The sequence below is a fragment of the Antedon mediterranea genome, chromosome 8, assembly GCF_964355755.1.
Source record: "Antedon mediterranea chromosome 8, ecAntMedi1.1, whole genome shotgun sequence".
NCBI classification, from domain to species: domain Eukaryota; kingdom Metazoa; phylum Echinodermata; class Crinoidea; order Comatulida; family Antedonidae; genus Antedon; species Antedon mediterranea.
In genome coordinates this window covers 1,429,636-1,452,299 of record NC_092677.1, presented here as the reverse complement: position 1 = coordinate 1,452,299, position 22,664 = coordinate 1,429,636, and the positions used below count along the sequence as shown (strand labels likewise).

Sequence of the window (22,664 nt, the reverse complement as noted above, 5' to 3'; positions counted from 1 at the left end):
CATTACGGTAAATTACTGGCGTCCAGATTGCCAGTAGTTTACAGTTTTTTTATAAGAATTTTGTTAACAGTGTAGGCCCTATTTATCCTGTACTGGGGTCCGGGGAAGGGTTAGTGTGTGTTGCATGAGAGAAAGTTCTGCAATTTTATTTCTGACTATTTTAGTTTTTGTGTCAGGATCAGCTGGAGAGAGAACCTCACGAACATTGCTAACTCATTGAGTTGAACCAAACATGACACTACTAAATAACACTTATAAATGGGTCGATGAAATAAAACATATATACCTTAAATTAAATATGTTACACAATGTATGTTTTGCTTAATCTTATGCCTTTAAGTGTACTGAATTTGTTAAAGTCATAAACTGTTGAGAAAAAAACAAACATGGATGTATTTATATAAATTGTTTTTCTGGCTGTTTTACTTTATCGTTTTGATTTAGCTTTTCGCTTTTTTTTTTGTATCTCTATTGAGATCCAGCCACTGATACCCACATCATTGTCGTTGTTTCATTAATTTTCCTTTGGATTTATATAAATTAAAACATAAATTAAATAAGTTGTATATGTTTTCTCCTTATTGTGAATAACGTTTGAATGTATTTTTTCTTGTTATTTGTAAGAGGCTATATAACTTGATTCGGCTGTTGAGAAAAAAAAACATATAATAATATTACATGAAATGTAAAATAAAACATGATATGATTTAACTGTTGACGGTAAAAAACATGTTAGGGCCTATAGGCTATATAAATATAGTGTAAAATACGATATAATTTACAGACACATAGGCTAACTATAGCAGCAGTTTTTTGTTTGTTTTTATCAAACACAGTGAAATACAAAACAATTGGCACAATGACACGAACAATAGAAGCCTCAACAAGCCTGGCACACCCAACCCAACATATTGACTAACACCCCTATAAATAATAATGGAATAGTCCTATATTAAATACATGCCGAAAACTCAGGTTGATCCTAAATCAGTTTCAGTAATGGAAAAGTGGACAATTTCAGTTTGTTTTAAAATGAATAAAGTACAGTAGTATTGTAATTGCATTGGACGTTGACGACGTCACATGAAATATAACGTTGATCAGCAGCCAATCAAATTCGTTCGCGCTTTTTCCAAAGATTAGATGCGAATGACGGTTAAATGAACATAAAACCGTATATTGTTCATTTCTTTTATCAATTTGTTAAATCATGAACATGATAAGCGACTCTGAGCTAATGCTTCAATACTCAAGCGAAGACGATGCATATTTCTACGATAATAACATTATGAATATCACATTTTCTGATGATGGCACGACAGAACACCCTGTTCCAACTGCTGAGCGTATGCTATACTATTCTTCAAGTGAAGACGATGAAGAAGGCCTAGGCCTAGGCCTAGTCCTAGGAGTAGATGATACAGAAGGGTCGCCTACTGGGATTTCGACTACCGAAGTTCTTCCGACTACCGAAGTTCTTCCAGCAGCAAAGAGAAAAGCATGGGAGGTTTCTTCAACATATTTCGATACTTCTGATGATGACATACAGACAGAGTCAGCAGCAGCAGGTGAGTAACAATACAATAGGCCTAGCCTACAACAATGAATGTTCATACCTAGGTAGGCCTAGAGGCCTAGTTATTTACTACTACTAGGCCTAGTACTAGGCCCTAGGCCTGGGCCTAGTAAATATTACTTATTACTAAGGCTAGCTAGAGATAGGCTCTAGCCTAGGCCTATTCATATGGGAATTTTAGTATGTAGTACTGTACTGTGTTTGGGATAGAAAAAACTTAATAGGGGTAATCAACCATTTGCCAGGTAGGCCTACACTCAAAATGTGTGCCGGCCCCCTTAATAGGCCTATATCCACTTGTTTGTGGGAAAGGGTGTCCCAAAGAAGAGATCAAACATACACATTTTCAATAATATTTTACGATGTGTGGCATATAATTAATTATTTAAAATAACGATAGTGAGGCATTTGATGAATAGGCGTCACGCTTGCCATATGATTGTTTGTTGCCTACATTCCTTGTTGTTTTATCATGCTAATTACTTCCTCATTTACATACAACCTGTCCTATTGGTATATAAGTACTCTAAGCCTAGGCGTTGTTTTCTGTTCTGGTGGAAGATGAGAATAGTTTCTCAAAACATGTCAATTTTTAGGCAGTTTGCCTATTCATATGCTTCACTATCGTTATTTTAACTCAAAATTTCGGTGGAATCATTCTTGATTTAATATCTAATTAATTATGTATGATAATAATTTAATCAAATTGCAAATTTTCTGATTACGATACAGAATCTGTTTGTCAAGTAACAACAACACACAGCACTGCTTATCCAACTGAGCGTATGCTTTACTATTCTTCAAGTGAAGATGATGAAGTAGGCCTAATTGTACGTGGGAACGGTTCAATTCAATCAATCAATAATGGATGTTCTGCTGTTGATGATACAGAAGGGTCACCTACTGGGATTTCGACTACCGAAGTTCCTCCAGCAGCAAAGAGAAAAGCATGGGAGGTTTCTACAACAGATGTCGATACTTCTGATGATGACATACCGACAGAGTCAGCAGGTCAGTAACTTTAACAATACAATGACATGTTATGTAGTTATTTACTAGGTTAGAGTAGAGGCCGCCTCTAGGCCTATCCCTATGTTTTTATGGGCCCGATCTGGGAGGTAGCAATGTCGTATTCGATTGGGACATTTATCGTTGAGTATAGTTTTTTTTTTGTTGATTTACCTTTCCGTACTTATAACACAATTGTGTGCGTTGAGATTGTTCTTAACAAAGAAGTTTGCATTGTTAACGTTTTCTATTTCACTGGACCACCTCTAGTTACGTTCAGTATAACCCCTATTAAGGCTTCAGGAACAAAATAATGTCCCCTTGGCAAGGGTTTTTTACTGGAAAAAAAAGAAATTATTTTGATATGTAAAATAAATAATTGATCTGGAATCATAAAATAAAAAATTGAAATTAGCAGTCCCTTTTAAACAATAAATGTATCTAATTATTTCTATGATAATAGTTTAAATTGCACATTTTCTGATTACAACATAGACTCTGTTTGTCTAGTAACAACTACCAAAGTTCCTCCAGCAGCAGAGAGAAAAGCATGGGAGGTTTCTACAACAGATGTCGATACTTCCGATGTCGATACTTCCGATGATGACATATCAGCAGGTCAGTAGCAATAACATTAACCATGAGCTTTTGCTAACCTTTCTTAGTAGGGCTCCTACCAACTTTATACAAAACTTCATCTAGGCTTGGGTAGGGAATTACCTTTTAAGCAGCCAGCCTAATAATACTACTACTACTACTACTACTACTACTAGCCAGTAGATATTAGTATCCTCTATAGAGGCTAGTTTATTTATTTAGATTTACTTCCCTACTACACCTTTAAATCATTAGCATACTTAATAATTACAAAGGTGCATTCTTCAGAAATAACAAAATACAACAAAAACCTCATTATTAATAACGATGAGAATAATGGTGAAAAAAAAAGGATAAATGGTAATAACCTCCCATAAAGCCTATAGCTCCTGGATCAAAATATTATCTTCCACTATCCAAAATTTGAAAATGTCTGCTATCAATCACCATTTACCCCAAATGAAGAATTACTGTACATGTATGTTGCATAGGCTGCTATAAATATTAAACTACTATATTTTTATTTAGCCTGCAAGAGAAATACAGGAGGCCTAGAGACTGTAGAAACTAATTACCTTAATTCATCTGGATCAAGTGATGATGAGATTAAAATCTCTAATCACACAAGTAAGCGTAGTGGTAAGTTTGATATGTCATTAATTTTTAAAACTACTTTTATTAAATAGTGCTTGATGTTGATGGTTGTGCTGTACCTAAAAGATATGGAAATTGCTGGTTGTTTCCATTTGTGTCTGATTCTATGGTCAGGTTCTAATGTTATGTCTGTATGGTATGTAAATGACTCAAAATATGCTAAAGTGTTATAAAACTGTAACACAGAGGTCAATTTTTCATCTTTAACCTTTTTTTTTTTTTATAACCTGAAATTGTTGAGTAAAAACATATCTTTCAGGCAATACTAAAAAAAAGATAAGTCACTGAACATGAACTTCAAAAAATGTATTTTAATTTAATTGGTGTAGCAATTGCGTGTGTTAGTTTTGACGGACAAAATTTTGTTGTTTTTCTTGAACAAATAATAAAATTATCATAACTATGTCTTATAATTTATTTAATTATGTTTAATATACTACATTTCAAAGTATAAATGCGGAAAAAAATTTCTCAATAATCACATAAAAGTGTTTTTGTCTTTAAAAAATTAGCATGCAATTGGTGAAAATTTATTACGCCGTTTTAATTGTACTTTAATCACTGTAAATCCTTTGGTTATTAACTATTCTTGATAGAATGGCAGAAAGTCATAATGGCAAAATGTTTTATGAGGAAAAATAATATCAAATGGCATATCTTTGAAAATAATGACATTATTTGAGGTGTACTTGCGTGTGTTAGTTTGACAGACACTACGCTTGCGTGTGTTAGTTTGACAGACGAAGCTGTGGGTGTGGGTGTGTGTGTTGTCTGGAAAACACTATTGGGCATGTAGTTTGAGAAAAAAAATGATAAGAGTACACTTTAGGTGTGAAGGTTGGCTATTTATTAAAAATTACCAATATTTTAATAAAATCCAAATACCGTTATGTAATCTCCGACATACAGTAATTTTCACTTGGCAAATTCAACTACCGGTATACAATACTTGCATGTATAAAAACACAACTAAACATGTCATCAAAATGGTTTGAAATATTTAAATTGAAAATTAATCTGAAACAATTATCTTAATTGCCTAATTATTATACAGTCAACATGAAAACGTGCATGATGCATAAATAGAACATCTTTCTCTATACAATTTTGAATGGACGGCACCTCTTGAATTAGTTTTCGGGGTTGGTGAGCCCTTATTTATCTCTTCCATTTTTACTTTTATTTTTAAAACCATTCTGAAAATACAGCAAGTACAGAAAAAAATATTAATTTTGTATTTATTTTATTAATATTTTTATTTATTATATTAGTAAATCTATATGTTTTATTTATTTAATATTTCTTTAAATATTTTTATTTATGTTAGTAGGCCTACATTTGATTTATTCTTTTATATTTTAATTTGTTTTATTTCTATTTGTTTTAATTTAGTATACTTAATTATTATTGAGTTAATACTAATTAAATAGCCTGTTAGTTACTTAACTATATTTTTATTATAGGTATTAATATTTATAGTATCTATTTATTTATAATTATATTGGAATAAATGTTATACTTCAAAATTATTTTACCATGCTAATCATCAACACACAAAATGAAACTAAATTGTTTAATTCCATTAAATATTTTTTTTTATGAAGTATAAAAGCTATTAAAATACGCTATTTGTAATTGAAATGAAATACACGATCTGCCAAATCCTTATATACACGGCCGCCGTCCGTCAAATATAACGCACGTGTTCGCCAGCGCTCCTCCGGAGACGGAATACCAGCGATTGAAATATCTGTCAAATATAACGCACGATTTAGAAAGGTCAGTCAAAACACTGAGCAAATTAGCCTAGGCGTGTGCCTATCGCTGTCGCTTGAGACAGTTCGCCCTAATAGCCGTACCGAGGTAATTATTAGGCCTAAAATACCATTAGAATTAAATATATAAAGCCTAAACTATGTATTTATGTTCTAAATGTATTTATTTATGATTTCTAATAATGTTAAGTACTTACGTGCGTTATATCTTGCGTGCGTTATATTTTTGACAGATACTAGTTTTCGTTGTTTAGCGACGCAAGTTTACATTCTGTGAAGAATTTTTGCAGCGGGAAGCCATCGCGGGAGCTGTATTTGTAGGCTGCCATGTAGTATCGTCTGTTTGCTCATTCTCGGCGGTAATGACAGGAAAACATTGCGTGCGTTAGTTTTTGACAGACAATGGTGACATTTTTTTTAAATCGGGATTTATATACAATTAAATTACATAACATTTAAAATCTGATGCATTATATAGAGTAAACATATCCTTGAATTGTTTAACATTTTGGTTTTCGTATTGCCGTTGTTCTAGGCCTAACCCAGCCTAGGCCTAGTCAAACTTGATTGTTGACGGACACAGTAACGCACGTCAGCACAAGCAAAGATATTAATTTATTATACAAAAATAAAATATTGTGGTGTCAATATATTGATTTTATTTATTGTTTATACATGTACTTCCAATATCCCAATCAATATTTTTTATTATACTTCACAATTATCAAATATAAATTGGATTATGAAGTGACACTCAAAATGTTACAAATTCATGGTGTGAGAATAGGCCATTATCACAACAAATTTGAAATTTAAAAAAAAAATAGTGGGTGAAGTGAAATGAAACTGTGTAAGTTATACCGTTGCATGTTAAACTATCTATTAATTCCCTACACATATTAGTGTATAGTATATAATATTTTTTATAAATACAAATTAAAATGGCATTTTATGTAACACCTTAGCATATTTTGACTCAAATAGGTAGGACTGTCCAATGAACAAGGCACCTGCACAACCTGTAATTGAACACTCGGAAATTGAAATTGAATTATCTGAACCGAAAAAAAAATTGTTTGTCAAAGAATTAAAAGTATCTATATATTAATGCGAATTAGTCACCTAGTTTTACGTAACCTCCAAAACTTCTGAAACCGTATTGACTGATCACATTTTCCGCAATTGGTACCATATAATTGTTATTTTGTTTGTTTGTTTTTTTTGCCAATGGATAATGTAAGTTTATTCTTTCTGTAGAAAAAAGGAAAAGGAATCACCTACAGCCAATACACAACTTGTATTTGACCTGCTGTTGTGCATTAATGTGCATTGGTATGCTAAATTTTAGAGAAATAAAACAGACAAGGGAAGCATTTCAAGCAATGACCGAATATGAACAACGCTGTTGGATCCTTAAATATTTCAATGAACATCTCAGCACATCCGGAGGTGCCACCAAAATCTGTCTACTAGTTGGTGCTAACAAAGTTTGTGCAAAAGCATGGATGTTAGTAAATGGTATTGGCCGGTCAACTTTTTACAAAATAAGGAAGCAAGCTATTGGTAATTAATTGTTTAGTTTTACAGTACATTTTACATTATTTAATTTTACATGCTGTTAATATTACTTTTAATGTATGTGTTTTAATGTTGCTGAAACGGAAAGATTACTGTGACTGTGTGAAGATTACTTTCCATTATACTTATAGTCGTATTATACAGGGACATAGGCAGGATCTGACGAGGAGTGGAGAATAACTTTTTTTTAAATGAATAGAATGCATTTGATTATTGTTTAATTATTTTTACACAATAAAATTAATATGCTTAACACTATGTTAGAAAGATAATGCAAAATGATCATAAGTCATTAATCAATGGATTAAACCAAACAATAATAAAATAGTACAGTATTTGAAATTCCTAATATTTGAAATTTACATTTTATTTCTTTTCAGAAGGATGGTGTTATCTTTTACCACCCAACTTCACCAGAAAGATGGTATATAGCAATTCAACTCAACAGTGTCGGGCTTGGTTTATTAAATTTTGTAATGAATACGGTGATCAAATGCCAACTAATGGACAAATCCATCTACCATCAACGCTTACCAAACATGATGTGTACATGCATATGAAAGATGAATTTGAGCTAAGAAATGAAGATGTGTGTGCATTAGCGACATTCTACAAGTTTTGGTGTGTTGAATTCAAGCATATTGTAATACCTGAGGTATGTTTACGTGTTTACACTTATTATGGTTTGTACCAATGGACAAAATCCATGTCATCTTCATTGACTGAAGTATTTGTTAACGTATTTTTATAAATTCACTTCAATGTTATGCAGAAAGTCCTGTAGGTTCAATTTTCATTCATAATAAAATACTGGAAAAACATACCGTACAATCCAGATGCATGTATGATGGGCCTCACAACTCCTTCTCTACATTCACTATATTGAATGCAAATTTTGTTTAATTTTATATTTTTACGTGCTGTATTTTTTCAATTTTTTTTAATAGGAAAATCGTTTTGCAAAATGCAGCAAATGCACCAGAATTAAATTTGAGCTGCACAAGACAAATCAAAAGCAAAAACGGCAAATACTAATGATGAAGAGAGAGAAGCATTTACGAAAACAAAAGTAAGTATGCCTACCTATTTTGTGTACAAAACCAGTAGTTTAAACCTTTCAACAAGAAATTCTGTTCAACTTGTATACCCGGTATTACCATAGATAGGAAAAATAATTATTGCTTCCACTGTATACCTCCTCTATAGTATTATTAGTGTTTTTAAAAATAATTCTAACTTAATAAAATTAAGAGTGATTGAAATAAAACAGAAAATAACGGGGAAAAATGGTAGAAAATGAAAATAATTATTGTGTATGAACAATGAATGAATAAAAGTGGTTGTAAACAAAAAAAGAGAAAAGATAAACAAAATCATTATTATACAAAAAACCTCTACATTTAATCAATAATTTTAATAGATTAGAAGTAATGCATTGTCTCATCTTGTCATCGGCTAATAGATAACATATAACTAAACAAAACAAAAATTTATTATTAAATGCAAAATAAAACTATAAACATATGATTTTAATTTTTCAGTATTGAACGTCGAAAGTACTATAAACATATGCAGAAAGCAAGACAGAATCCCAACAAGTATTTGTCAATAATTATCGATGGAATGGACCAAAGCAAGACTGATTTACCATCTTTTGCTTGCGAATCAAAAGAAACGTCGAAGATGTGGAAACTAGCCACACATGTAACTGGTGTTCTGGTACATGGGCGACATGGGCACTGCTTCATTGACCTAAAGCAGTTTCCACATGACTCAAACCTAACCTGCAACATTATACTGACGGTGCTGTCAGAGATACAACCTCTACCACCAGTCTTATATCTGCAGTTGGACAATAGCGGAAAGGATAATAAAAACAGATTTGTTTTTGCCCTATGTGCTCTTCTTGTAGAGTTAAAGATTTTTCGAAAGGTAAATGACTATACATTTATAAATGATATATAAATAATAAAACAGTATACACAGTGCACTTTAAAGAACCCAGTTCATCATTCATTTACCCTGTTCTCGTTCACCACAAAATATCCCCTGTGTTGGGTGATTTCCACCAGCCTAATAGGACAGTAATTAATTTACTATTGGTAATTATCTATTAAGACATAAAATATTCAATAACATTCTAGTCTAACTAGATGAGGAAAAAATGGAAATATACTAAAAATGTATTTTTTTTATTTTGCTTTGAAAAGTTTTAATTTTAAATCATTACTTCTTTTACTCTTTCAGATAAAGATTGGGTTTTTAATGGTGGGTCACACTCACGAGGATATTGACCAATTATTTTCATGTGTGGCCAAATACCTGAACAAATATAGAGCATCTACACTTGATCATCGTCGAAGTGCTGTTGAAAACTCGTACAAAAAGTTGCCGATTACATCAAGTATCATTTCCTATCTGCATGACATTAAGAACTGGTTAGTACCATACATGCAAGACATACGTTACCACAGCAAACCACACCAGTTTAAGTTTGTTTTGGCTCAAACCGGAAAATGCATCATGTCCTATAAGAACTGGTCAACGGATTGTACTTGGTGTGAATGTGCAAGAGAAATGGACACACTTCCATATTTGCTCAAGGAAAGCCCTGCTGATATACCAGTGTTGTGTACTCCTGACTTTAGTAATGCAGATATACCAAAGTTAAAAAAAAGTCTGGCGTCTGTTGCAAATTTTTTGCGAATAGAAGAACGTGACTGGTGGGAGGAATTTTTAAATAATATAGAAGAGATCACAGAAGGTATGTACTGTACTACATTGCATGTGTGATGTTTCACCATTTTAACAAGAGAATTTTGATTTTAGTATAGATTCAGCAGCTATAACAAAATTCAACTATTTACTCCACACAACCATGTTGGGTCACATTCACCAATGCATGCTTCCACTGATCATTTTATGTGAGAACCTAAAATTATCAAATAACATGAACGATATCTAGTGGAGTACACTGGAGAAACATGCCTCCTGATTAATTCATTAGATAAAATCAATCAATCAGCATCTGATTAGCATGGTGCGCAATGTATTGGCCCAGCTTTTATGCAACAAACACCTCAGCATAAATATATCTTGATATTTTGTATGAATGTATATTATTTACTTTTTAAAACTAATACGTACTCTTTTTTTTTAGGAAATGAACAGCGATTTTTGCTCCATGACATCATTTTTAATGACAACAATGCAAGCCCTATGAGGGAGGAATCTGATGGAAACGAGACAGACATTAGTGACTCGGATAATGAAAATGAAATAAGACCGGTATGATAGATATTATAGATTTTCAAAATTACATCTTTGAAACATGTAATGCAACATAGTTTAAAGCAGTGCTTATATTTGGGATATGATCTCATAATCGCATCAAGCAAATGCATCAACGAAAATTCTATATTTTTAGGGTTGTAAGAAAAATGATTATGACTTTTCTATGCTTTCTCCCACACTACTAGGTACACATTGGTAAATTTTCGAAGCGTAAGCCACCACAGCAACTCGATGTTGGTGCTATGGTAGCAACAGCTTTAAGGAGATATCCCACAGAATGGCCTCAGATAGGCAAAATATTCAGCATAAATAACAATGAGGTAGAAGTAGTGTGGTACACTGGAACGTATACTTCCCGGTTTGTTCTGTGTGAAAAAGATGGACAAGAATGGCGAGAAATAATATCGAAGGAGGAGGTGATAAGTATATTTAATTTAACACCAACTAGTAGATTGCCTACCAATGTTATTGTTAAATTAAAAGAATTAAGAGATGACTTTTTAAATGAAAGTTAATGCAGGGAGTTTTACAACTCACTGGTTGTCACAATAGGGTGCACATTAATGGAATTTTACATGTATAATGAATCTAAAAAAAATTATTTAATTTTCAACCAATTTCATAATTGTATATAACAGTAGCTCAACCATATACTGTAGTCAAGTTTATGACCATGTAGTTTATATAACAATAGCTCAACCATATACTGTAGTCATAAAGTTTATGACCATCTAGTTTGTATAACAGTAGCTCAACAATATACTGTAGTCATAAAGTTTATGACCATGTAGTTTATATAACAATAGCTCAACCATATACTGTAGTCATAAAGTTTATGACCATGTAGTTTATATAACAATAGCTCAACCATATACTGTAGTCATAAAGTTTATGACCATGTAGTTTGTATAACAATAGCTCAACCATATACTGTAGTCATAAAGTTTATGACCATGTAGTTTATATAACAATAGCTCAACCATATACTGTAGTCATAAAGTTTATGACCATGTAGTTTATATAACAATAGCTCAACCATATACTGTAGTCATAATGTTTATGACCGTGTAGTTTTTATAACAGTAGCTCAACCATATACTGTAGTCAAGTTTATGACCATGTAGTTTTTATAACAATAGCTCAACCATATACTGTAGTCATAATGTGTATGACCATGTAGATGAACTTTATAGTAAAGTTGTATTAAAGAAATGAATGATTAAAAATTAAAAATATTCTGCAGTTATTAAAATTTGTTTTCTTTGCTTTGTGTGTACTTCGCGAAAAAAATGGACATTATAAAGATTTTTTTGGCCCATACCATTTATTTTTTTTATTAAATAAAGCAGTTTCTGCACATTAAACCTAGTTTAAATAAGAAGCTCATAATCCGAACAAAACTCATTGTGTAATGTCTATTGTTGTTTTGGAAAACGGACAGTATATTTATTTATACTATATAAAATTATAAATTTATAGAATAAACAAGGATTTGCATATTGTCGATCTATTTTATTGATCTTTTTCTATCTCTAAAATATTTACCATAATGTACATTATGGCTGACATTATCAAACTCTATGCTTTCTCAATAATTAAACAAATCTTACAACCACATCTGTTTTTTCAAATAATATTTTTAATTCTAATGATAGCTTTTTTTTAGGAAAATTCTATAAATAATGCGGATTGTAGAAATCCGTTATGGCACAAAATCGTGTTTAATGCATTCAAGCATTAAATTCAAAGTAACTAACGTTGGTCTAATACAAGCACGTTTTATTGCCAACAAACAAAAATAACATTTTGAATAAAATAGTGTTAAGAGATTATCTTTTTTTTTTCGTGTTTCAAGTATATGTGTAAGGTTTTCATCTTTGCATCACATTTTCCTATATACCGTATGATAAATTATGGAGCTAGGTACTTGTGTATATTTTGTTTTGTTAATGCAAAACAAATTGCAGCATTCACATTTTGGAGTTGCGAGTACACAGGCACCTCATCGCGTGGTACGTTCTCAGCCGGAACGTCCATTGCAGTTGCGCCTTCCTCCTGAGTGCGATATCAACTGCTTTCTCAATAGCACGTCCCGCGGGACGTGGAAGTGATGCAAACTTAGCAGGCGTCCAGCGTACGCAAACGTCTCACGGATCTGACTGGCTGCACGTACGGCAGCTAACGCACCGCATGTAGCGGTCCCACTTAACTGTTGATCGTGGGCCCCTGCACTGGATGCATTCTTGTTTTGGCATGATGACAAAGAACGCCTAAACAAAGCACACAAACACACACCTATTAACATAGTATCTCGTTCCTAACGTACTATGTTACAGTGGTTACGTCTGACTGATTCTATGGGCGCGTTTATACAACACGCTATTACACGCATATTCTACACGCCTACGAAAAGTGTGTTGTATAACAACAAAGAGATTCCGTGTAATGAGATTTTAATTGCAAAAAAGGCTACTTGGCTGAATCCTAAAATTTGGTGGATTCCCGGTCGCCGTTACCGTGTTGGAAGTGTCCTCAGGGTATATTTTGACCTCTCGTTAAAACAGGTCGTAATATCAATCATTGCTAACAAGATTGGGCCCATTTATTGCTGCTTCGCTGCCAGCAATCATCCTCCTACCACGTCTTTACGCCTAGCCTAGTGGGGCCAACTCGTAGTGGTAGTAGGCCTCTATCGTTTCCCACTCCAAACAGAATAAAAAAAATAACATCGCAAAAATGGCATCTTCTTCCATAGTGTATAGATGAAACAATGAAACCCTTAAAATAACTTTTATTAATTTAAATGAACCGAGAACAAAATAAACAACAATGCAAACGTGAACGAATACAATATAATGAAAATGGTAAAAACCGCGCGAATACATCGGACAGCGAGGAGGCGACGATGATTGTTGACAACTCAGCCAATTCAAGCGCGATCAACGATTTGACCTTTTATCCTAGCATGCACTGCGTGTTGATGAAACTTCCGGTATAACACGGTATCGTGATTTCTAGTATAACAGCAAACGTTAAGGAGGGTTGACCTCGGTCCGAACAACACGCTAAAAATTAAAGCCGTGTTCAAATTTAGGGTGTTGTATAAACACGACCTATGAACAGTCGAGCAGCAAAGTGCTCATTTAACCGTTAAAACGCTGTTTTTTAACTGCGCAGGTCACTGAGCATCGCCAAGTTATAGTGACTTCCGGTTCGCTTTTCACTTCGCGGCAAGCATTTTGCATGGGAATACCCTTACAAATCTGCTGCAATTTCCACCATCCGGGTTAAATTATATCTTTCTATATTTGGAAATTGTTACTCCTAATATGGAAGATTATTCCCGCCACAAAATTTTGGTATAAATAGCCCAGGAAAGAACGACAGAGCTTATTGAAGAAAAAAGTGCAGATGGAGGTGTTCGTTGAGGTAGGCTACATGATTTATTTGTTTGGTTTCGTAGGGAATCCGGCACTTTTCTCATCAGCACGGAACCTTTATAAAAACTTAGTGGTTGGTTATTAGGTTATTAATCTATCTTTTCTGAAAGTTTAAGCTTGGTTCAGCTTGTGGGACGGATTCAATATCCGTTCAAAGCTGGGGATATATTCTAAGCAGACTCCATCTTGGATTCGTATGTTTAGTACAGGCCGTGTGGTTGAGTAATTTCAATCCTTCAAAATCACTATGTGCAATCCGTTTTTAAACCAGTTAATATACCAAAATATGTTATTAGTAGCTTTTTTATTTTGGATTTGGTGCTAGTTTGGTAAATATTGCAATATAATTGTAGATTATTTGGTTGTAAAAAAATGTACCCAACTTGTAGTATTATCTAGGCCTAGGCTAGGCCTAGCCCATTTGACGGAAACCCAGTGCTATTTGTAGGCGGATAGAGAGGGCCGCAGGCTAGTTTTTAGTGGCATATCGCCGACTTATAATCAATGTGAAGCCATATTATTATTATGTTTAAAATGTTGAATCTATATCCACTGGATTATGGATATAATATATATCGTCGGATATTTAAAGAAAGGCCTAGGCCTAGACCTTTTTATTTAATTAATTTAGGACTATATTACGGGAAATTCTTTGCCAAAGAAAAGAAAATACGTTGTGGCTGTTGGAGGTTTGTAAATATATGACAATAATGTAGCCTAGGCTAGGAAGGACTGTAGGTAGGATGAGGTAATTTGGATGGTCGTACATATGATATTTTATATACAGTATTGTGTATAGTAGTGATCATGGCGACAAAATTTAGGATGACTAAAGTTGACATTAAAATTATTTAACTATGAATAGCTCATTATTGGTGTTTTTTTTTTTCTTTCAGGTTTCTAAGAATAAACTATCCGACTTGTGATTCATCTTGTGCTGCAAAAACAATCCTATTTTGATATTTGTAAATTGATGTATGTAACAGATGTCTTTAAAAATAAAAAAAAAAATAAAAATTGTTATTATCGCGATGATTTAACTCAAATATTGACATATATAACTTGATATTTTAGCCTGAGCAAGATAGTTTGATAGGCATATTTTACTTCGATGTAAATAAGATATTACATGTTATACTGTATGTAAAATACTTTTTTGTAAATAAAATTATTTAATGGAGAAATGGAGTGGATTCGTGGCAGTTGCAACTTGACTGTAATATGCATATATACAATAATATTTACTTCTTCTTGGATAAAGTTAAAGCAAAATAAGCAATAATAAAAATTAAATATTTATTTTGCCATAAAGAAAGCAAAAACTAAACAAAGTACTATATGTACAGTAATACCATGGACCTATAGGTCCATAGTAATACATACTGTAGTATTGAGCACCAGTAGCAGAGACGTCTGGACAATCGAATATAATCGTTATCAGCTGTCTGGGTGCGATTTTTTTTTCCGTACGAGAGTTCCTCCATCGGTTCGTTTCGGACTCAATCGACTCTCTTCGGTATTCGGTAAAGTCAGCTCACTGATGCGTGACAACATAATACAACATTTACAAACCGCGAGCTAATACCAAAGAATTCTTTGCTAATACTTTCACACAGGCTCTCATAATAGTAAAATGAATCTACACTAATACGAGTTTTGATGACATTAATTAATAAATACTAGGCCTACTTAGTAATTACATTAAGAACCCAATAGCATATTGAAGATATTTAGGTCAAACCAGGCCCCTTTTCAGCGGCAGGTAAGGTTTGACCATGGAGGTACTCCATGGTTTTACCAGCTCCATGGTTTGACCATGGAGGTATAAAAATATTGTTATACCTCCATGGTTTGACCGTATACTGTGCATGTGTGAAATGTAAAGCTTTCTTATGGCCCTCCCCATGCAGGATTAGGCCAAGTTGAGCCGCCGACAAGTTGAGGCGCCGCCAGAAAAACGTTATTTTCTATGAAACGCCAAATGCTTACTTTCGCCGGTGCTCGTTTCTATTTAATAGAAGTTCTATTTATATTAATTATTAGATATAACGATGTATATTCCAAAGTTTATATATCACGGTTTTTAGTATATATTATTAAATATTATAATTAAAAAGAAACAATTATGAATATCTGACTTGTAGATTCCAAAATATAAGGCCTAAAACATGACCGAAAATGATCGTTTTTAGCCAAAAATGACGTAAACATGTTGCCCCCTCAGGCGGCAGTTGAAGTAAAATAATTGCATAAAATCACCGTTTTTTAGTAAAATATTTTGTGTATTAACATTGTAAAATTCAATAAAATATGATATTAAAAGATAGTAAATAAAAAATAATAATTATTTAACCTCATTCGAAGAATATCAATACTCTATTAGTCCTGAGAGACAACGTGATTTTACGTGGTAGGCATACACGCGAGAAAAATATTATGGAGTGCACTGCATTTTTACCTTGAAAGATTAAAAACAATTAAATTATTAAATATGACTACTTTCCTTTGCTGTTTCAAACCAACAAAATTGTAGTATGTAATTATTATTTATTTTCATGACACAATAAATCTAAAGACCATGAACTTATGTAGGGCCTACTAGGACACCACTCTATCACTACGCGAAATGTCGTAAAAGACGCACTGGCCGTTACATAGAAATACCGGCGGCTCAACTTGTCGGCGGCCCAACCGGTCATATCCCCCCATGCACATGTTACTCTGCTTGGTAGGCCTATAGTGTTCGTTATAAGAAGACGAGATGTAATTATACGTCCATGGTTTAACCATGTATTGTATAATATTTATTTCTTTTTAATTTATTTTTAATATGTCGAATGCAGTTTTAATGATGCACTCTTGGCGTTCCATATCTTTTCGTTTGTTCGTGTCGACACAATCAGTATCAAATGGCGATATTTCTGTATTTTTTCAATCAATTGCTTGCTTGCGAGTATTATAAAATAAGGTATAGTTTAAAGATCTTTGGCTATGTTCGGCTTTGGGATGTTATACCACACTTAGGCCTAGGCTAGGCTAGGCTATAGGGGTCGTCGGTTTCGTGTTATGGGTCGTTCAATTCGAGGTCGTTCAATTCGAGGTCGCCCGGGTCGTTGGGGTCGTCCAATTCGAGGTCGTCGCTTTCTACACACCCATAGTAGAGGTCGTATCAGATATTATTTTTTGAAGTTGAACCATGGAGGTATAAAATACCTCCATGGTTGAACGACCTTTTGTCACGAACGAGAGGCTCTTTTCTTATCGTTTATGGTATTGTAGCTAGCCCATGGCTAGCCTAGCCAAGCTTGTGTAAGCCTATGCAAGGTATTACTTTTAAATTTAAAATGATTATGTACAGTAGGAATTCGGGTGTCACGAAAGCTCAGACCACGAAAGCTCAGACCCCCTAAGACCTAAGATCACGAAAGCTAAGACCCAACACCTAAGATTACAAATATTTATCTTTCGCACCTGCCTTGTATTTTAACTCCCAACATTTATTCTGAATACCACACCTTAGAATTGGCACTTTCATGAAAAAGAATCACATAAAAAGTAACAAATACATTTTTAAATTGATGATTTTACAGACGTTTTTCTCGCACACAAAATGACTAGCCTACACACAGTACAGTAGGCCTACCCCATGGGCCATGTTCAATGTTTTTGTTTCTATGGAACGTCAAAAGAGCAAAAATTATATAGAGGGCTGAAAACTCTGTGGAGTCCATCTACAGTGTGGATGGAACAATGTAAAATTAAAATTGTAATGATAATAGTATAATCATGCAAGTACGAAGAAATAAATACTGGCAAATAAATTTTAACTTAAAAGTTTTTTTGTTTCGTTTTCTTTCTGTTTTTATACTTGTACTATTATTGTTGCTCTTTTGGCGCTCCATAGAAACAAAAACATTGAGCGGGGAGCTCGAGGAGTTACATTACAGTATACAAAGAAACACGCCTGTAAAATCATCAATTTAAAGGATTTATTTATTTGTTATGTGTTTCTCCTTCTGAAAGTACTTATAAGTCCTAATTTTAAAGTGTGGTGTTCAGGATAAAGTTAGTCAACAAATTTGGAGTCAAAATACAAGAAAGGCAGGTGCGTAAGAAAAACATCCTCTGAAGCAACACAATGGAGTAAATATATACCAACAAACAACCCGTCAAGTTTGTTTGTTGTAAAGAAAAAAATATACATTTACTCAACGGGCGAAAATAATGTGAGTTTATCTATGTTTTGCGGTAGTATTAAATTATATTTATGGTAATAAATGAAACCTACTGTGTTTAAAATTATGTATGGATAAACAAGTATTGTTTTTAAGCTGTAGTATATCTTAGTATTTGTAATCTTAGGTGTTGGGTCTTAGCTTTCGTGATCTTAGGTCTTAGGGGGTCTGAATTAGGAATTCCTATGCACAGTGTATGTTTTTTTATACCTTTTAAAATAACATTATTAAATTAATATTTATATTGTAAGGTAATGGAAATTTTACGTTAAAGGTGTACGTATTAATTATCCCCAATCTTGAAAAATAAAGATTTCAGACTTTTAATATAGGCAATTTTGGAGTTTTAATTAAGTTATAGGCCTACAACTAATATTATTGTTTATTATGTGTATATGTAATTTGGAAAATCATAAAAAATACATGCAAAGTAAAAAATATTCAATTACGGTACTGACACGACTGCAATAGTACAAATACATTTAATAAAACACATTTTCCGTTCAGCTTATAATTATATAAATACATATAAATATTTGTAATCTTAGGTCTTGGGTCTTAGCTTTCGTGATCTTAGGTCTTAGGGGGTCTTAGCTTTCGTGACACCCTACTATCATCTTGTCATGAAGATCGGTTTTCTGTATTCCATATTCTTGATTTTATTTTTTTTATTATGGTTTCTGAAATAAATTTTTTTTTTTTAAATTGTTCATTTTAATTCGAAATTTCCACCGGCCAAGATATCAATAATTATTAAATTAACACAATATTAAACGCTTAATAAGCAAGCATGTGTTTCTATACATTACAACTTACAAGAATACATGTTACTAATACTGGCCTATAATGTATACAATTTTTCAAATGTTACACTTAAAAACCTGAAGAAAATTGTAATTTTCTTGATAAAAACATCTGTTAGTGTTACTTCTGTAAATATAATTTCTAACCTACTACTGTACTTCATTTTATTAAAATAAAAAATAGTACTGTAGATGGAAATGTACTACATTGAATTTGAAGCACACGTAGGAGTGTTGACAAAGTGCGAGGCAAGCGAGGCATGCCAAATATTTGTGCGAGGCATCATTTTATCATTTCCAAAAGTGCGAGGCATGCGAGGCATATAGTTTACAATTTCAAAAAGGTGCGAGGCATATCTTAACGTGCTATTATGCTATATTATAGGCCTAATAATCAATCGATACAAGCGTATCTAAATAGATTCGTGTATACACTCATCATGTTGTTTATTTTTATGTAACGATTGTTTTTTCATTCAAGTCATATCGTGTCAAATTTTACTTTTACAAAAGTGCCCAAACTACGGTTCAAAAATCTGAACGACAGTCTTCAACTTTCGATAAACAATAATTGTTATAGCGACACACTCATCAAATGACTGCAATGTTTGTTGGCATTTCGAGCGTGTTCACTCACATGTCTCTCGAACATAGCAGAGTGAAAATAATATTTTGTCACACCCCTGCGCCTAGTTAGCAGGTAGCGGAATGATTCAGCCCTCAGCTAGCTCAGAGGATTGTGGTGCATTCCCCTCCTATAGCACGTGGTTTCAGCAGCAACGCACAGACTTCTCTCTGAGCGGCGTGCCAAAGACATTTTTGACATTCCATTCTCTAGGAACAACACGTGTACCTCTCTTGCAAATAAGGTGAACAGCGATTGCCAGGACAAGTTCAATAACTGGCGGTGAATAAAAGGTAACTGATATGGCGATCCAATAACATGCCGCAAAGAAAAAAATTGCGACAGAATTCTGGAGCGCGTGTGAAAAAAGACTTACGTCCGACAATTGTAATACTAGGCCTAAAATTAAACTTTAGCTAATATGCTTAGCCCTAACCTAGATAAGAGGCCTATGTAGAAAATAATTTAATCAATTTTGATATAATAATAATTGGTGTAATATTTAATAATGATACACTATTCCTGTTTTAGTAAGCTAGGTAGGCCTATATTACGAACGATTTTTATTTATTGTTGTCCATGTACGTACTAATAAACCTGGCGCTAGTTTCCTTCGCTTGTATTTTTACTCCAAATTTGATAACTAACTTTACTAACCTCATGAGTACTTTAATGAAAGAATCACATAAAAGGTAACAAATAAATCCTTAAATTAATGATTTTACAGGCGTGTTTCTCGCACACTGTTCGCGAATTTCACTTATTCAATGTTCAATATTTTTGTTTCTATGGAGCGCCAAAAGAGCAACGATAATAGAGGACTAAAACTCAGTGGAATGCGTCAATTGCTCATACATTTATTGGTGAAAAACACGTTTTATTTCAATATATTTGTTAATTTGTCAATAAAAATGCTGTAATATGTTACTGCTGATACTGTTCTGTTTTCAAAAAATAATAATCGATCCTAAATCAACATCACTACCTAGTCTAGACCTAGGACATCCTACTAAGGATATTATGATGAATTTTTCTATTTTATTCTTTAAAAGGTTAACGAAACCGTGTACATTATCAACAGTAACATTTTTCCTTACTGACAGTGACAAAATCTATTGAAATTGTACTTGATTTTCACCAAATAATGCGTTAAATACAAATGGATTCCACAGAGTTTTTAGCCCTCTAATTAATTTTGCTCTTTTGGCGTTCCATAGAAACCAAAATATTGAACATTTAGTGTGCGAAATTCGAGAAAAACAACGTCTGTAAAATCACCAATTTAATGGATTTATTGTTACTTTTATGTGATTTTTCTTCATTAAAGTAGGCCTACTAATTCTAAGCTGTGGTATTCAGGATAAAGTTGGTTAAAATACAAGGCAGGTGCAAAAGGAAACTAGCCTAGCGGGCCTAGGCCTAGGCTACTTCAATTTCGGTGATTTCCTGCCTTGCAATTTTGAGAAATGATAAAATGATGCCTCGCATTTTTTGATGATGGTAAAACGATGCCTCGCATAAATTTCTGACTTGCCTCGCATGCCTTCCCTGCCTCGCATGCCTTCCCTGCCTCGCGTGCCTCGCTGCCTCGCACTTTGTTACTACCCCTTGCAATTTTGAGAAATGATAAAATGATGCCTCGCATTTTTTGATGATGGTAAAACGATGCCTCGCATAAATTTCTGACTTGCCTCGCATGCCTTCCCTGCCTCGCGTGCCTCGCTGCCTCGCACTTTGTTACTACCCCACACGTAGCGTAGTGCTAGGCTAGCTAGGCCTTGCTTGTGACGACCAACAAAGTGCTGCTGCTGTATGTGTGTTACTGTTTGTGAATCTGATGGTACATACATTGGTTTGTGGCTGCCTATACAGTATTATATTATTAAAATTCTAGGCCTATTATTATTATTACAATGACGTTCAGTACTACTATTAATATTTATTATTATATTTACAGTGAGTATAGTATTAGCCTCTAGTAGTATGTACAGTATAAATCTGTCACTCGTGAAAAAAAAAGCTGCTCACGTTTTGTCTTGTGGTTGCTGTCACGCATCAGTGAGCATCGGTGGCTTACCGAAGAGTCGATTGAGTCCGAAACGAACCGATGGAGGAACTCTCGTACGGAAAAAAAAATCGCTGTCTGGGTACCCAAGGCTAGTGCTAGAAAATGGCGAAAATTCGTGTATTCATTCGCCGTCAGCGAAATGAATCCGGCACTTTTCTCATCAGAAGCAAATCAACAAATCCTTTTATCAGTTTGTTTTGATATATAATCTGGATAATATATATTAAAATGGCCTTGGTTCAAGCATGTTTAACAGGTAAAATCAGATTTTTTCCTACCTAGGCCCCTTAGCACTGCGGTACCCTACGCCGTGTGGGGGAACCGATCTCGGCAGTATTTCTTAAGTAGCCTATCTTTCGTAAAATCCTTAGTTGAATTTTATTAATATAAATTTAATTGCATGAATATGCTATTTAAATGTTATTGACATTTTTTTTTGCTGCTTTTTGTAATTCCGCACTACTTGCTTTATCGCGATTCCAAGATGGCGGCAATTCAAATTTTGATTTGGTAATAATTCGCGAGGTCAACCACTTTGCTGCCCGACTGTGAATCGCCTACACTATGCCGGTGAACAGTCCCGGTATGTGAAAAATTTCAACGATTTGCAACGTATCAACAACAACTAGTCTTCTTGTCTAACGGTATTTTTGCCCTGTTAGATTAACAAAACAGGGCAACGGTTTCCAACGTACCAATAATACAATGTATAATAGATATAAATAGTAAATCAATAGATCAACTTAGCCTCGGCTAGCTTCTCAAGGTTAGATAAGGTTGGCATTTCTCCCTCGTTTGTGACGTATTGCAACGCTCTCAAACTTCGTGACGTGTCTTCGTGACAGTACGAAAAGAAATGATGACGGTAACACGCAGCGTTGCCAGCGATAAAATTTAAATTATGCCGTATCCTGTCTAAAAAAATGCCAGATTTGGAAAAATAATGCCAGATCCCCAAAATGTGGCCCTAAACAGCGCCACCAACGGTTGTATGTCTAATAAACGTTTGAA

The 22,664-nt window shown here is 33.7% G+C and overlaps 2 protein-coding genes across 2 annotated transcripts; both read left to right on the top strand.

The window, feature by feature from the left end:
• Nucleotides 1-247: 247 nt before the first annotated feature.
• LOC140056377 (uncharacterized) lies at nucleotides 248-3,957 on the top strand. The gene is made up of 4 exons (XM_072101735.1): nucleotides 248-1,568; nucleotides 2,309-2,587; nucleotides 3,080-3,202; nucleotides 3,710-3,957. Exons 1-4 carry the CDS (start codon nucleotides 1,211-1,213, stop codon nucleotides 3,865-3,867), a joined length of 918 nt encoding a protein of 305 aa, XP_071957836.1. The 5' UTR covers nucleotides 248-1,210; the 3' UTR covers nucleotides 3,868-3,957.
• A 3,626-nt stretch (nucleotides 3,958-7,583) lies between these two features.
• On the top strand, nucleotides 7,584-11,640 carry LOC140056511 (uncharacterized). The gene is made up of 6 exons (XM_072101908.1): nucleotides 7,584-7,843; nucleotides 8,136-8,257; nucleotides 8,730-9,120; nucleotides 9,436-9,952; nucleotides 10,349-10,476; nucleotides 10,668-11,640. The coding sequence occupies exons 1-6, from the start codon at nucleotides 7,610-7,612 to the stop codon at nucleotides 10,995-10,997; spliced, it is 1,722 nt and encodes a 573-aa protein (XP_071958009.1). The 5' UTR covers nucleotides 7,584-7,609; the 3' UTR covers nucleotides 10,998-11,640.
• Nucleotides 11,641-22,664: the final 11,024 nt, after the last annotated feature.

Excerpts from the sequence above, each read along its gene's own strand:
- LOC140056377 (XM_072101735.1), top strand. The coding sequence starts at position 1,211 with ATGAACATGATAAGCGACTCTGAGCTAATGCTTCAATACTCAAGCGAA. Across the intron at positions 1,569-2,308 it reads GACAGAGTCAGCAGCAGCAG|AATCTGTTTGTCAAGTAACA; the intron begins GTGAGTAACAAT and ends ATTACGATACAG. Across the intron at positions 2,588-3,079 it reads CATACCGACAGAGTCAGCAG|ACTCTGTTTGTCTAGTAACA; the intron begins GTCAGTAACTTT and ends ATTACAACATAG.
- LOC140056511 (XM_072101908.1), top strand. The coding sequence starts at position 7,610 with ATGGTATATAGCAATTCAACTCAACAGTGTCGGGCTTGGTTTATTAAA. Across the intron at positions 7,844-8,135 it reads AGCATATTGTAATACCTGAG|GAAAATCGTTTTGCAAAATG; the intron begins GTATGTTTACGT and ends TTTTTTTAATAG. Across the intron at positions 8,258-8,729 it reads AAGCATTTACGAAAACAAAA|TATTGAACGTCGAAAGTACT; the intron begins GTAAGTATGCCT and ends TTAATTTTTCAG.